The sequence below is a fragment of the Penicillium verrucosum genome, assembly GCF_028828655.1.
Source record: "Penicillium verrucosum strain IBT 35672 chromosome Unknown utg000004l_segment0_segment0, whole genome shotgun sequence".
Taxonomy (NCBI): Eukaryota; Fungi; Ascomycota; class Eurotiomycetes; order Eurotiales; family Aspergillaceae; genus Penicillium; species Penicillium verrucosum.
Genome location: NW_026643213.1, coordinates 322,138 through 338,497, shown reverse-complemented (window position 1 = coordinate 338,497; position 16,360 = coordinate 322,138). Strand labels below are relative to the sequence as shown.

Genomic DNA, 16,360 nt, shown 5'->3' with positions numbered 1-16,360 from the left:
TTAAACCACTGCCTATAAAGTGGGCCTTTCCGTGTTCCCACTCTGTCGGTAGTGTACAAGCCTCCACCCTTCTTTCTCACACTTCGGTGCAGGCGAAAAGGTATGTACGCAAGTCGGAACTGCGTGGGAGGTAATTACGAAGCTCATCGGCGCATCACAGCCGGCCCAGTCGGGAACTATAGTTTGGGAAGGCAAGGAAAGGCGGCGGCCGACCTTCTGCGACCTGTCGGCGCATCCAGTAATTCGGAGACTTGGTACAGCCACAACTTGTCGATTCTAATGTTTACTCTACGGTAGATCAGGTTAATGACATACGAATAGATAACGAAGGCAATTATATTTTTCTTTTCTTTTCTGTTCTCGTTTTGATTCGTAGCTTAGTTTACGGTAGACGTGCTCCGGATCCAACGGCTATTTAGTCACTTATGCCTTGATTGACAAGAGATGCCGTTAGTGCTGCAGACACTATGCTCGAATCCTAATGCGATTGCTTACCGTCGTAGCTCTGGGTCTCCTGTCTTGTCTAAGATAGCTAGTACAAGAGACCGACCGAGTGGGTTGGCAAGCGGGACATGCGGCAAGAATTCTGACTCCACACGGAATTATAGAAAAAGACTTAACGGGAGTACGGAGTACGGAGTATAGTGGCGCTTGGCGGACGGAGTAGGGAAATGCTGCAGTCACTATGCTCAAATCCTAATGCGATTGCTTACCGTCATAGCTCTGGGTCTCCTGTCTTGTCCAAGATAGCTAGTACAAGAGACCGACCGAGTAGGCTAGAAAGCGGGATATGCAATGCCGCTGGGAATATTGCGAACGTACCTTACCCAATGATTCCCCGGGGCTAACTCCGCCAACGTTAGCTCATATATATATCAAGGGCCGCCTTCTCCCGGCTAGTAATATTTTCTTAGATTACCCTTTCCTCTTATCCGACCAGCTTGCATCGGCTTTTCTCTCCTGTCTTAAATATTCTAAATTGGCACGCCCTCCCGATACGATTGTTATTGTCGACAACAAGGAATTTTAGAGCCTCGAACCAGGTGGTTCACGCTATCGAAGGGCCTACGCCGTGATTATAGATACTAGGACTTTAAGAGCGTGATCGTTGAATCAAATGCCGATAAAGCGGATACGATACCCTTATGCAAACGTAGAAAAACCGAAACAAAGGAGCTCTCAATAGTACCCGCTAACATGGCATCCTCTTCTTCTAAGACTAACAATAGCTAGGATAACCCCTTTAAAGGGCCCTAAAAGGCAGTTGACCATTAAATTCAACTATTACAAGAGAAGAAATGAATGCTTCGAGATAAATGCCACCCCGAAGGGGAGACGTATAAAACAGACATGAGGGATGCTTTCCCTGGAAAAGGGAAGGCTTGGCTTGAACTATAAGATCTACTATATGCAGCCAGACTACTAGGTTACTATCCATAGTAGGCATATGATTTACAAGTCATGCGTAGGAAACTTTAGGACGCCGAAGAGGTTCTCTATTTATGGAGTATAATTCACAGAAATATTAGTTACTACCCTTTTACACCTAAAATCTGAGGACCTGTGAAATTGACGCCGAAAATCACCGGCTACCGATCCCATTATAATCTTAGCTCCTAACAGCTTTGCCGCTGCAGCCCAAATACCTACTTCGAAGGTCCTTTACTTGAGTGCAGTGATATTATTCCATGCTAACGGCTCACCCCATATATGTCACTGATTCTACAAAGAACGGCTTTGTGAGAGAAAGATTCAGAGACTTGAGGATAATTACAGATGTGTTTCAGGAGCAACGATGTGGTTTCATGGATTATGTTTACTGGGGGGATTTGTTGATGCTTATGAGACGCGTAAAATTCTTCTTTCTGGGGATAAGAATCAGTGTCCGACAAAACTGGCTAGAATACTGGGATGGGAACCTTGAACTGTCGTGAGATGTATATACCAGCCACATATGCATTGTGCATGTATTAAATCGTGCTTCTATATCTAACATGGAGTGGAGCTCCTTCCTTCTCTATCCCGAGTCAATGATTGCTGTGTAATAGAACAAGGCTGTAGTTCCGAATCTGGAAGGTTCCCTACTTTCCCGAAAAGGTAATCTCCGAGGGACTTTAGATCTTCGCTCGGATGCATTTACGAATTGTATGCCAGCACAGGCAAGGCGGGGGTATGTCTGATATGGCCCGCAACCACGCTGAACGATCCTATGTTGCCTGCGAGCCTTGGATGCCCCGGTCATTCGTGGGGGGGCACTGATTCTCCGATTGCACCTAGCCATGTCCGACAAAGATTAGTTTTAAGTTATTCGTTTAACTGCTTAGAATAGGCTAATTTAAAGAGAGAAATGGAGTTTTGTATAGTACGGATCAAAATAGGTTCTTGATTAATGTCATTACAGGATAAATGAGATCTATAAGGGGGATTTTAGCTGCATAGGTGCCTAAGGCACATAGCCCCATATAGGATAGATCTATCTATCTGCTCGTTTCTCTATCTGAATCATATCGTAGATTCTACGTGACAATTGTGTGTTTGTAATGGAGTGGTTTATATAAGATCGAAGGTGGGGGGGGATAAAATCAAGAGTGGACTTCGTGACGAGCTAGCAGAAGCGAGGAACTCCCACGAGGCAGTTGCAGGAGGGAAGAAGCTTCTCAGTAGGGTCGGTGTGGTCATCACATGACCCAATCCCAATAGAGCTCCCTTTCTATTTTTCCTTTTCCTGACAGAAACACAAAAACCATGAGATAACAAGCCTCAAGTCTGATGCATGTGCCACTCAATTGTTTTCTGAAGACCAACATCCAATGGCACCACAGGCGCCCAACCAAGCTTCGCCTTCGCTAACGTGATCTGCGGTTTCCGGACGGAGGGATCATCCACAGGCCGCGGCTGATGGGTGATATTCACTTTTTTCTTGCCTGTTGAACTGGCGACAAGATCCACGACTCTCTCGGCTAATGCCTGAATTGATGTCTCGACATCATTGCCGATATTGACCGGTCCTTCGCGGTAATCACTATTCATAAGTGTATATAACCCTTCGATACAGTCGGTTACATATTGAAATGACCGAGTTGCACTCCCATCCCCTGTAATGCAAGCATCTCTTCCAGCGAGGGCGGCAGCAATAAAGCTTGACACCACACGGCCATCGCCCGCACCCATGCGTGGCCCATAGGTGTTGAATATTCGAGCTATCCTGATGTCCACTCCGAACTGCTCACGATATGCGTAGCATAACGATTCGGCGACGCGTTTTCCCTCGTCATAGCATGCACGAGGACCGAATGAATTCACATTGCCCCAATAGGTTTCGGGCTGCGGGTGGACTTGGGGTTCACCGTAAACCTCTGTATTGATATATCATTCAAGTCAGCGAACTAGAATAATCTCATTTTATTGCAAAGTTGCAAAGTTACTACAGACCTGATGTGCTGGTGTGTAGAATCCGAATGCCCCTGGATTTTGCGATTTCCAATACATTCTCTGTTCCAAGAAAGCAGGTTCTGAGCGTCCTAACTGGACTTTTTTGATAATGGGGTGGACTAGCCGGGCATGCAAGATTGTAGATCTGATCAATTTCCTCTAGTTCTTGGAAAGGGTACTGAATGTTATGACTTGAAATAACCGATCAGCAGCAACTTGAAAACATGGGTTCGTAGTGCTCTCTCACTTGACCAGGGTAAACTGGGGATGATTATCAAGGTGTTGTAAATTCTTGGGCGAACCGGTCTCCAAGCTATCCACGCCTATCACACGGTTACCCTTTTGCAGAAGAAAGTCGATCAAGTTGGAGCCTAAAAAGCCTGCACCCTATTCCTTGATGAGCGTTGAATAGAATTTTCAGTGAAACAACTGAGACTTACTCCTGTGACAAGGATGGTTTTAGGCTTGTTTGTGACATCCATTATCTGGAAGGGGTTTGTCGTGCAGCTCTACCACATACATATGTAGAAGACCAAAACTTCTTTCCGACAGATTCGTAAGAAAAGAAGGGAATACCAAGTCGAAGTCGGGGGGTACCTAGGTAAATTGCCGTCTCAAATTTTCATCGCAGATGATCGATCGGTAATCTATACCGAAGTACTCCGTACATAGTATGTCCTCCAATAATCACGCCAAGGCTATTGGTCTTGCAGATCACTATAGTGGGATAGTGGGCCTTGGTGTTCTTCACTTCTTCACCGCCAGTCACGACCCGCAAGGGATTCGGATAGACCTGCTTTTGTTCTTGTTAACGTGGGGACTATCTTTGTGAGATGGGGTAATGAACTACTTCTCTGCTGTTCAATTGGTTGCTCTCACCATAAGCGATTTCTTGGCCGGGATCTGTCGATCGGCTTGATATGCACACAAGGTAGAACTAGTTGGCTGAACATTCTTTTTCCAATTCCACGAATTTCTTGCTCGTGGAGGGTACCATCCTTTGATCCCAACAATTCCCTAACTAGGTCAACACCATGGTTCGAAGGGTTGCCTGTATTGGAGCAGGATTTGTTGGTAAGTCAAGTCCGATAATCTGCTATCCGATCCTAACAACTTCAAGGGGGACCATTGGGCACAGTAATTGCTTCCCGATGCCCGGATATACAGACTGCAGTGGTGGATATCAACCCAGAGATTGTTGACGCATGGAATTCGGACACTCTGCCACTTTACGAACCGGGACTCTCGGAGACACTGCTGGCTGTTCGCGAACGAGGTCACAATTCGGTCCGTGGGGTCTCTTCCAACGAAGGGCATTGTGCAAACGGGGTGACCAATTGCAACTTGACCTTCTCGACAAGCGTTGAAGTCGCGATCGAAGAGGCGGAAATAATCTTTCTTTGTATTGACACGCCCACAAAGTCTACAGGGCCTGGGGAGGGATTAGCGCTGGATATGACCAACCTCGAGGCTGCTGTTAGAACGATTGCACGAGTAGCCAAGACCGATAAGATCATCGTTGAAAAATCTACTGTTCCGTGTGGAACAGCCGGTACCCTTCGGGACTTGGTATGTACATCTCATTTTCCAGTCGTCCTCAGAACCTTTGCACTAGCCGATGTCTCGATGTCTGACTTTGGTTTTGTGTGTAGCTGAAGACAGAAGCTAATGGCACATGTCATTTCGAAGTCCTCTCCAACCCCGAGTTTCTATCTGAGGGAACAATTATATCCGATCTACTTTATCCGTCGAGAATCCTGATTGGAAGTGAAATGACGCCTTCTGGCCGCAAAGCCTCCGATAAACTAGCAGAAATCTACAGAAAATGGGTACCGGATGACTTGATTATTCGCATGGATTTATGGTCATCGGAATTGTCTAAGCTTGCGGCCAATGCACTTTTAGCACAGCGAGTGAGCAGTATCAACTCGCTGGCCTCGATCTGCGAAGAGACTGGTGCAGACATCGACTTTGTTTCGACTGCATGTGGCTTAGATCGCCGCATTACCAAAGCAATGCTTCAACCGTCACTTGGATGGGGCGGTGGATGCTTCAAAAAAGACATCTTTTGTCTTGTTTACCTAGCTCGGGGCCTAGGGTTGGAAGAGGTGGCCAATTACTGGGCATCGGTGGTGGAGATGAATGAGTACCAAAAAGCGCGCTTTCTTCAGCGCATCATTTCTCACATGCATGGATGCGTCGCCAAGAAATCCATTGCAGTTCTGGGATATGCGTTCAAAAAGAATACATCCGATACCAAGAATTCGGCCGCCATCACTTTGGTCCGTGGTCTTTTGACAGAAGGTGCTTTCGTGTCTGTATATGATCCTCTAGTACCGGAAAGCCAAATACTGGCTGACTCGACCATGAGATTATCAAAACCCGAGCCGGGACAACTCCAGATTTGCAAAACGGCATACCAAGCGTGTACTGGTGCAGAGGCGGTTGTGGTTGCGACAGACTGTGATGATTTCCAGACACCATCACGGGCAATACCCCGGGACTCATTAAATCTGAACTTACCACCGACGCTCAATTACCCCCACATGGATGAAAGGAACCCTGACGTAAATGTTCATAGTCGCATTCACGAGTCCCTGGATTGGAGATCTGTCGTTGATAGCATGCAAGGGCCAAGGCTAATTTTTGATGGGCGAAACATGTTGGATGGAGAATACCTACGAGGCTTAGGTTGTAAGTATGTTGGCATTGGGAAACGAGTCGCATAAACCACCGTGTCGGATTATATCCAGTGGCCTTATAGAGCTATAATTCAAGGTCATAAACTGATCCTCTTTGTGCAGTAGATAGTCTCTCTCTTCTTCTCTCCTTCTCCTCTCCGTCCAACTGCAAGCAGACGAATCCTACAGTGTTATTTCTCCAATCTCAACCACGTAGGTTCTCTGTTATCTCATGATGCAAACCTTTGTTGATTTAGCTTATTCGTGTCATTTGTTTTCTATTACATTATCCAGTTGAGACCGGATTGTGACCGCCACGCTTGCCCGACAGCCACATTGATAACTGAATAGATAAACTTATATATCGATTGACCCATGTATACCTTGTAGACAAATCTAGAAGTTTATTATATTAAGTTGTGAATTTCAAGTATCTATAGAGAATCCTAGCCCGATTATCCGATAAAACATTAGGATTTCCCATTTACTAATAACTATTCTCTAGGGTTCTAATGGTAGGTTAGGCAACCCGTCGATTCCCAATATGGCTGTAGGGAAAACAAGCTTAACATCACATATCCTTCAGCTGGTCGAGTACGGTTGCTAGGTTCCGTCCAGTAGCGCTTGCGTGCTCCGCGAAAATTGCTAGGTAGGCAGTATAGATCAGTATACGTAATATGGGAAAGATTTATGGCGATATTATACCATCAGGTGTTCCATCCAGAACTATCTCGTGCATTTTTCCGTCTAAGAACAAAGTTGCCGGGCTTGTATTTAACTCTGTCTGGCGAGGGATTTGGCTTGGGATATAGAGGCGGGGATAACTCGATGATCCTAGCAATGAAAACAAACTGTTAGCCTCGGCTGAATAAATATCTCGCACACTGACAACGTACCAAAACCAAAGTGTTGCGAATCGTGGAAAAACGTAAGTTTACATCTATCTTCAGTACTAGCTGCAGAAGTTGATATAAAGGGACTAGCAGCACGGAGTGCACTGCCAACCCCTATCTCAATCAAAACGTAAGTTTCTCCCGGATTGCCAATAATGATAGGCACCTTCCTAGTAACTAGATTTCCTCTCGCATTATAGGTAATGAAATCTGTTGTGACACGATGAAAATATCGTGCGGTACGAGCACCTCTGGTGTAGCGTAAGGAAGAGAAGGGCCGAAAAGCACTGCGAAACATGTTGGGTCGGACTAATTAAGACTCAAGTCAGTGAAGTGGTAGGCAATTCCTTCAGCATTTAAGAGATACAATGGGTGGCACGGGTTGCAGAATACGTGAGGTTAGCAAATGTCTGTGACGTATTCAACTGGGAGCAGTGCTCTTAAATACCTCCGAAGCAACTTGGTCTCGGAGTGGAAAAATATATCAGCGGGTCAGTTGCGTTCAGAGAATCCCAGCTAATGCAGAATATTGATCTTACTGATGAAGGCTTTATGGAAAAAACCAAGCAGTGGGATTCGTAATGATAAAAGTGGACAGGAGAGAGGAGAGAAGGAGAGAAAGTGAGAAACTATCTACAGGTATGAATCTGTCTCATAATAACTAGGGGTATCTGGAGCCGACCACCCAAAAAGCGGTAAAGTAGGTGTTCACCGCCTACTGCTTTCCCCCACAACTTATGGATTGGTAAATGGGTCGGTCGATCATCAACGATCCTTTCCCGCCCCAGTCCGATTCAATAGGAGGTATCCGCCCGAGCGGGTCGACCCCGCCCTTCCGGATGTTTATTTTTATACTAAGAGATAAGACATCTACTAATTTGGCTACGCTGTAGTCTATGCTAGCCCCTAAAATTGTAAGACGCAATGCATTGAGAGGGTATGGGTTACCCCGGAGTTGAAACCTATTCAATATCCACAGTGCAAAAACGAATATACGGCGGGCTGGCTTATCAACGACCCCAGAAGAAAATATCACGGCTTGCAAAACCGTGGTTAACCACGGTTTTATGTTTCTCGTATAACAGTTATTTAAAGCTGACTGCTATTCTGTCAAAAATAGGGCGTGTCAATATACTAAAAATGTCCAAAAGCCTCCCTATAAACTTCGGCCAAATGTTAGCCGGTCTCTATCAGAGTCAGGTTCGGAACTTCGATGAAAAAGCTAAAGTTTACGAAGGTAAGACGTCACTACACTATGGCGATGCAACCCCTTTTAAGATATACAGCCGAGGAACGCGTCTGACATAAGCGCTAATGCTGGCTTTAACTATATAATAGGTCACCCACAGAGACTTGATAAACCAAAACTATCTCAATATTATCTAGAGGCACACTATAAAGCGACTCCATATCTATGTACTCTGTACCTCAATCTGGTTGATAATCCATTTGTTGGCTTTTACAACCCGATCATAGAAAACCAAATCCCACCTAAAGCAGCAAGAGACGCTATCAGGGAGCTCGATAGAATGAATAGCCGCCTAATGGGCAGAAACATTTCCAACGGTTTACAAATTGGTCTCGGTTAAATTAGTGGTAGTCCTTTCTTAAAAAGTGGAAAACGATCATTTTTATGTTAAATAACGCTCGCTAACCCGGAGAACCGGAAATAAAACCACTTATACTCGCCCTTTTAGATATACGACTATCCAAGCGCATAGACTGGTCTGCCTCCTAGGGGGCCAGCAGAGAATTATGGAGTTAATAAGTTTAAAACCGAGTAAGGATTGGTCAGCTTCTACCTGACTCACTTGCAAGCTCGTGTAGTCTCACGGCCTTAGTGTAGATAAGATATCGAAATATTTGGATTTATTATCTCGTGATGGATATGCTATACCGCTTAAAGTAATATATGTAGTCTTTATACGATAGAAAATATAGTGCTTCGCAATACTCGAGACAACGCCTAAAAAATTAGAGAAGAGAATATTAGCTTGAAACGAACCAAGCACATACATACGTAGTGTCGGCAACTTCTATCTGACCTCGCATACATGTTTTATCCTGTAAACCGAGGACTTGTGAATGGCCTTTTACGGTTAGTTTTACCCTTTTGGGCTTAGAGCTCCAATACACTCGTGTAATTAACGGATCGATGTGGCGCATACATATGTACTTACAGACACGTGGTTCCCCACCCGAGCTATTCCTTCTTGATAGAGATCCTACAGGATTGCAATATGGAGAAACAACACTGTGGGATTCCTAATGATTGAGATGGACGGAGAGGAGAAGGAGAGAAGGAGAGAGATAGAGACTGGATCTGTCCCATGTGGGGCCATGGTCCTCAGGCACCCAGGCACCCAACACTTCTTCTCTATCTCCTTTCAGATATCTTCAAAATGCCTACTCTTACATCTCTTCCAACCGAGTGTCTCCTCCTCGTTCTCCAAAGCTGCAATGGTGTATCTCAGGCAGTCGCCTTAGCTTCAACATGCAAACGAGTTCAGTCCGTCTATTCATCCCACATGTACGCAGTCTTAGGACGGTGCGGACGGCGTGATATCCCCGCCTTCAACGAGGCCATGATGGCAGTAAGTGACATATTTATGCACCTTGCTATATGTCGCAGCAACATGGGTTCACTAACGCAGACCACGCTCAGGTACGCGCGACAAACATCGTGGTAGAACACTTCCATAGAGGACAGTTTCCGCCGAACCCTTTCCCGCTCTCATTAGGTGTAGAAGCACAGGAACCATCTTCTGAAGAAGTGCGACAAATCCTTGATTGGGAGCACTTGATCAGGTGCATTGAAGACATCTGTTTGCACAATACCGAATGGGGTCGAGATTGTTATTACAACATCAAAAAGGCTAATTCCGAAACGCCGCCTTCAGAATGATTCATTTGGAAGCACAATTTCCGTCGCTCAATGTATCAATCATTAATGATGGGTGCGGTCTTGTGTTCGGCCTACCAGGAGGCTTTAGCTCCACCGAATAAAGATGAACTTCCTGAGGCCTTTCTGGAAAACTGCGATATGCGGCTTGATGATCCAGACGAACCACTGATGAAAAGTGAAGAAATGGCCTATCTACTCAAATACCCGGTTTTTAACTTTGAGGCCTACCATGACCACAGCCCTATATACGGGTGGCTGGCCGACTTCTTGAGGCAACAAACCGAACACCACCCACAGTTTGAACCAGGTGAAACAAAGATTCTAGATATGTATCCAGAAGACGCAACTCCAGACCAAATCGACCGGGATCATGCCAAAGTACTTCACGCTGTGATGGTGCAATGCCTTTTGTCCTCCATGACTCTTTTAAATCACCAGGGAGGTTCCCGAATCTTCGAAAAAGAGCATAGTAACGCGGGAGAATTCTCTCGAGGAGTGACGATTGTACCATTAGGGTCATTCTACCCTGAACGTATCACTATGCCGGCCAATCCCCGGAATGCATATCCTGATCAATTTTCCATTCTGGAAAAGGGTGCCTTCAATATCTCCCTTCGGATGAAGTATGAAAATGGCAGCTCCGCCGTCAAACGATTTCCACAACCTGGTGCCACAATGTTTCCTGAAGAAAAAGTCCGCAACGAGATCGCTATAATGCGATTCATCCATGATAAGACGTCAATTCCAGTTCCTTTTATTCTTCATTGGGGCACTAGAAAAGAAAGCCCTTTGGAATTGAGTCCATTCATTATCATGCAATATATAGACCATGATACAAATATGTATGATGCTCTAAACTCGCCCGAATGCCCAAAAACAGACCGTGGAGCTCTCGACTCGAATATCAATGAGGATAAGCTATAATTTCTCTATGGAGAGCTAGTAAGTATCCTCCTCCAGCTTTCTGTGCTCTGACTACCCCAGATAGGGTCTTTAGACCAGGTCGATGATTTTACTTGGGAGGTGGCATATAGGCCTTTGTCAATGCCCATGAATGAACTGATTCGATTGGGATCGTTACCCCAAACGAAATTACCGTGCACTACTTTCGACACAGCGTCATCTTATTTTGAGTACCTGGCAAAATTACATATTTCCCATTTGGCGAATCAAAGAAATGATGCTATTGACTCTGCCAATGATTGCCGGCGCAAATTCGTTGCTCGAAAACTCTTCCTTAAATTGGCTCAGGGCCAGAGGCTCACTGGGAAGTCATCACGATTTGAAAATGGTCCATTCAAACTATGGTGTGATGATTTCCGACCTGGCAATGTACTTTTGGATGAATCTTTGAAGATTGTCGGTGTCGTGGACTGGGAGTTCACGTATGCAGCCCCGGTTGAATTCTCCTACGCACCACCTTGGTGGCTTCTAATCAAAAAGCCTGAATACTGACAAAAGAGCTTGAGGACTGGTGTTGGGAGTATGAGCGACGACTTCAGACCTTTCTTAGGGCGATTATGCATCGTAAGGACAAGGAGATTGAGCAAGGACAACTGAAGGAATATCAGCGGCTTTCCAGGCCAATGCGCGATAGTTGGGAGAGTGGTGATTTTTGGATTGCTTACGCAGCAAGGAATAAATTTGCGTTTGATGCGATATACTGGGAAAAGATCGACCGTCGGTTCTTCGGTGCTGTTGACTGTTCCGTCGACGACGTATGGAAACATAGGCTTGGCCTGTTCAATGGCGAGGAAAAGGATGAGATGGAGAACCTTGTGGCTCTAAAACTCAGAGAGATGAAAACCAGGATACTAGCGTGGGATCCGGACGATTATACTCTGGCCAGGCTGAAAGTGCAAGAAGAAATGGTTATTTCGAAGGAAGATCCCGGATTGACAGATCATCTGCATCGGACAACTTCCAGTGAGAGTCCCATCGTGTAGGCTGTGGCTGGTGAGACTGGTTTGTAATTTTAAGCCCAAACTGACGATCTCATACTTGCCTCTGGGGCGTTGATGTGAAGATATATGTAAGAACTCCACATACAAATCAGTTCTGGCTCGTGATTGGTTACGTCGCGGTTCATACACACAGCCCAATCAGAAATGGAATAATAAAAGAGACCGGACCCACTCACGCGATGTATAGAACCACGTGACTACACGGCGACTTTACTTTAATAATTTCTTTTTCCATTCAATCTCTTCACAGACCTAAGAATTGAAAGAATGCACCGATATAACAGACAGATGGGTCACAGCTCAAATGAGAGCAGGGCTGAGCTTGAGGCTGCTCTTGAGAACCCTGCGGATGGCGACGTCAACTTGGCCTTTCCGGAAGGCGGCAGGGACGCATGGGTCTGTTTGCTAGGATCATGTCTCATGATGTTCCCCTCATTCGGCTTTCAGACTGCAGGTAAGGATGGACCATACTCCTTTTGACCATTGTTGCCGAGGACACGATGACTGACACTATTCATAGTTGGATCCGTCCAGGATTATATCAGCACCCACCAGTTAGCCGAATATGGAGAGAGAGATGTCGGCTGGGTCACTGCAGTGCTTGTATTCCTAACCTTGTTCCTCGGGGTTCAAGTTGGGCCACTCTTTGATCGTTATGGACCCAGAGTCTTGTTGATCAGTGGATCACTTGGGAGTTTCGCTTCCTACATACTGCTCGCAGAATGCAAGAAGTATTGGCACTTTATGCTCTGCCTGGGTGTCCTTGGTGGAATATCTGCAGCAATTGTTACGACAGTCTCCATCGCAGTTCTCAGTCACTGGTTTAGCCGAAGACGCGCCCTTGCCTCCGGAATTTGTATGGGAGGATCATCTGCGGGTGGTGCGATCATCCCCTTGATGTTACGAACTCTGTTTGAAAAATATGGGTGGACATGGGCTATACGGATCGTAGCCTTTATGGCTTTGGGGTGCTACATGGTGGGAGTGCTACTCGTTAGAGGACGCCTACCCCCTGGCAGCAAGAACAGAGTGACGATCGACCTTGCAGCTTTCAAGTCACCGCGTCTATGTTTTCTTGCCATGGCAGTCTTTTGTTTTGAGTTCATCATTTTTGGATGTGCTGCGCTTCTTCCATCCTATGTCCGTTACAGCGGGTTCCCCGTGGATGTGCAATTTTATTCCCTCACTGTCTTGAATAGCATGAGCCTTCTCGGGAGGGTCCTTCCTGGCTTTGCTGCTGATTTATTTGGGCGATTCAACATTTTATTATCCTTGGTTGTGATAACTATCATAATCATGGCGGGTGTTTGGCTACCATATGGGTCTCACGATGAAGCCACCCTTTACGCGGTTGTGGCGATCTTTGGATTTGGCTCTGGTGGGTGGCTTTCGCTTGCTCCAGTTTGTGCAGGTCAGCTATGTGACACGAAAGACTATGGTCGATTCTATGGCACTGTTTACTGTGTGGCTTCTTTTGGAGTTTTGCTCACTGTGCCGATCGGAGGCCAGTTGCTGCAATCGACTACACCACAGGTTCTCATTGGGTTCTACTCTGCCATTGTGCTCGTTGGACTTCTCAGCGTCATCTTGTCTCGATGGGCTCTGTTGGACTGGAGCTGGAAATGGAAAGCCAAAGTCTAGACCAGAAAGCTAGAGCTAGCAGGAAGTTTACACTAGTTTAGAAGATTCACACAAAAGCAAGCACTGAGTTGTGCCTTCCCCAAATGAATGAGATATTGATTGATACTTTAGTTGGGAATTTGGTAACCGTTCTTTGTTATAGGGACGTGTAACGAACATTTCGCGGCTCACGTTGAAATAAATAACCAAATAATTGAGTGACTTTTGTTCTTCTTCATTTGATTGTAGAGTAGCTGTTGCTCGACCTTCGGCATCAACGACAGATGGCATCCATGCACCGGCGGCAAGAATAACCAAGTTCGCAATGACATGGGAACCGTCATCCAACTCGACTCCAGTGCAGGGTAGGAATCCAATCGTGGACTCAGCAGAGTGACCATAAAGAAATTCCGCACTCTGTGGTTTGGCTTTCTTAATGCGGTGTTCTCCATTCTCCATGACGCCTAAACATCCTGACGGCGTATCTGACACATTTCCCGGCGTTTACCCAGCCGCATCTTTCGCTCATATACCCAAAACTCTCCACTCACCCAGCGGAGACGATTGAATTCCGATCGCCAAACGAATACTTATCCGAATTTGCTAGCTCCTTAACATTGTCTAAGCATTCTTCCACATAGCCATCCACGTGGCCATCTGTGCCTGTCTGCGCTACCAGCACGAGTTTTGATTCGTGGTATCTCCTTCACCACCTCATCCATCAGCGAATATATCAATCCAAAGTCGCACCATCAAATATTCTCGGTCCCCAGCGGAATGAGAGTGGACATTATCTCCGATTCCGGCATATAAGGCCATCGGACAAAATGCATAATGATTTGACCTTTCTCCTCCTGGATATCGGCAGATACTTTCCTAATACGTCGGTGCTCTGGGATGTATACAGACTCTCCAATTCTCTCAAGTCCATGTTCTTCAAGCTCCACGGATGCGCTGAGCACAAAGCCCGGAGTATTGATCACGCCAAACACCGTGGTATAAAGTCGAATGGAACATCAAGTTGACGGCTTTCCATCTAATCCGAGTATCACGGCAGCGTGACGCAACAAGGAACATTGGCGGTGTGATCCCTAGATCAAAGCTGAACAATAGACTGAATTGTTGCGAAGCCACTTTCCAGATCTCGAGGATCTCTTCGGTGAGGTTGACAATAAATCGAAATGTCTCAAGATAGTCGTCAAAAATTATCTCTTCTTCTGTATCATACGTCCCAGTAATGATGACCGAGGTATGGTAGTAAAGCTCCAGCAGCTTGCGTATGCAGCCCTGAAGCTCAGGAGGTTCTGTTGTAAAATCGGAAGCATCCAGTGCATATTTCCAACGCCGTAAAATGGCCATTGGGCTCATGTTGGGCTGCTGGCAATTCGTGATCTGCCGTTTTTCGAGCGTGGAGAAAGCATAGTTCATGCTACGATCGAAGTCCCTTCGAGCAACATCCAATGACGCATATGACGATGGGATAGTCGGAGCAGGCAGACATAGTTTGATGTCAATATTGCTGAGAGCGTGACGGGAGTCCATACACAGGGAGAATTGGACGCGCAAACGTTGCAAGATAGGCGTTATCTTCTCATTCATCAGCTCCAATGTTGGCCGAGAATATTCTTTCAGTTTGTTGTAGTTGTTGGTATATGATCTCCACCAATAGAGTAACTTAAATCCTGCAGTCAAATGGACCAGACACGCAGCATCGCCACTTCGAAATTGCTCAAAGCAGATAAAAATAATGCACAAGACCATCGTGAGATCGGGTTTCGAAGACATATTGAGAGATTCGGACCGCAAAGACTTAATGGCTTCAGTGTAATGTCTTAGGGCCAAGATTTCCGCAGTCTTGCTGGCATGCTTCGGAGATTTTCGTATCCATGTTGACGTATCATTAGGCTCAAAACTTTCGTGCAAGGACGCCAGCGCTGTAATGGCATGTTTCACTGATACTTCATTATGCCCAAGATAAAGAAAGACAGAGATCCAATCGCCCGCATCCTGCTGTCCAAAGACTCTGTGTGCTGTGCGCGATCGAAAGAATGCAAATGCTCGGCGTTCTGTATCGCTAAGTCCATTCTCGGATGATATGGACTGCGGTACAACGAGATAGCCCTCGCATATTCGTTTCGTGCTGATACAGTGCAAGCAAGCAGGCTTCTGCTCGTCGCATTTGACATGTCTGATACTAATGTTAGCCATCGGAAAGAAATGCATCCCTTTTTTCCCATCATACCGAGACCTGGAGAGTTTTTAGCGTGCTAGTGATGTAATAACTCCTGAAAACTTACTTGCAGGTGAGACAGCCAGTCCGAGCTTTGCGCTGGGTTATTGTTTTGCCTGTCTTCATTGTCAAATAACGTTAAGACTCAGTGTGTGAGGGACGGCTTGTAGGTGAAAAATACGTTTTTCGCGCCGTGCTTGGGAATAGAGTACATCGGCTAGTCATAGGGCGCGCGGGTTGACCCACCCTACGAAGGGGCATAGCGCTCACGGGTCCCATGTCGTAATTGATGCCTGAATTTCTGGGTTTGGCCTTAAAGTCATACCGCTTTTGACACCGCTCTAGTTATACAGTGTACTGTAAATGATGGCGGCACGGATTAACTACTGGGCCCGATACCGAAACTTTTCATGCAATGTAAACCACCCCATAAAGTGAGGATGCATGATTTTGTATGATATGAAAAGCTTCATTTTTTTGGACTGCCTAGGCCAATAGTTAGAACGAACTGTCCAGGTGTGGTCAATTCAGGTATTTTTATTTTTCTCCGATGCCAAATCCAGGCATCAAGGCATCAATGACGACATGCGTCCCCTACCCCCACCCATCATTAATTGGTTGAGACTTAGAGAGGC

General features: G+C 45.9%; 6 protein-coding genes across 6 annotated transcripts; 3 read left to right on the top strand and 3 right to left on the bottom strand.

Annotated features, from left to right (window-relative positions):
* Window positions 1-2,760: 2,760 nt before the first annotated feature.
* On the bottom strand, window positions 2,761-3,914 carry N7516_009618 (UDP-glucuronic acid decarboxylase family protein; the record flags this gene model as incomplete). The annotated part of the gene is made up of 4 exons (XM_057222337.1): window positions 2,761-3,356; window positions 3,433-3,623; window positions 3,680-3,819; window positions 3,873-3,914. The coding sequence occupies 4 exons, from the start codon at window positions 3,912-3,914 to the stop codon at window positions 2,761-2,763; spliced, it is 969 nt and encodes a 322-aa protein (XP_057069558.1).
* Window positions 3,915-4,466: 552 nt separating this feature from the next.
* N7516_009617 (uncharacterized protein) lies at window positions 4,467-6,161 on the top strand (the record flags this gene model as incomplete). The annotated part of the gene is made up of 3 exons (XM_057222336.1): window positions 4,467-4,506; window positions 4,553-5,001; window positions 5,085-6,161. The coding sequence occupies 3 exons, from the start codon at window positions 4,467-4,469 to the stop codon at window positions 6,159-6,161; spliced, it is 1,566 nt and encodes a 521-aa protein (XP_057069557.1).
* A 523-nt stretch (window positions 6,162-6,684) lies between these two features.
* N7516_009616 (uncharacterized protein) lies at window positions 6,685-7,304 on the bottom strand (the record flags this gene model as incomplete). The annotated part of the gene is made up of 3 exons (XM_057222335.1): window positions 6,685-6,758; window positions 6,819-6,947; window positions 7,010-7,304. 3 exons carry the CDS (start codon window positions 7,302-7,304, stop codon window positions 6,685-6,687), a joined length of 498 nt encoding a protein of 165 aa, XP_057069556.1.
* A 2,655-nt stretch (window positions 7,305-9,959) lies between these two features.
* N7516_009615 (uncharacterized protein) lies at window positions 9,960-10,835 on the top strand (the record flags this gene model as incomplete). The annotated part of the gene is made up of 1 exon (XM_057222334.1): window positions 9,960-10,835. One exon carries the CDS (start codon window positions 9,960-9,962, stop codon window positions 10,833-10,835), a length of 876 nt encoding a protein of 291 aa, XP_057069555.1.
* A 1,307-nt stretch (window positions 10,836-12,142) lies between these two features.
* On the top strand, window positions 12,143-13,516 carry N7516_009614 (putative MFS monocarboxylate transporter; the record flags this gene model as incomplete). Its single annotated transcript, XM_057222333.1, has 2 exons — window positions 12,143-12,329; window positions 12,396-13,516. The coding sequence occupies 2 exons, from the start codon at window positions 12,143-12,145 to the stop codon at window positions 13,514-13,516; spliced, it is 1,308 nt and encodes a 435-aa protein (XP_057069554.1).
* Window positions 13,517-14,431: 915 nt separating this feature from the next.
* On the bottom strand, window positions 14,432-15,851 carry N7516_009613 (Zn(II)2Cys6 transcription factor domain-containing protein; the record flags this gene model as incomplete). The annotated part of the gene is made up of 3 exons (XM_057222332.1): window positions 14,432-15,683; window positions 15,738-15,743; window positions 15,793-15,851. The coding sequence occupies 3 exons, from the start codon at window positions 15,849-15,851 to the stop codon at window positions 14,432-14,434; spliced, it is 1,317 nt and encodes a 438-aa protein (XP_057069553.1).
* Window positions 15,852-16,360: the final 509 nt, after the last annotated feature.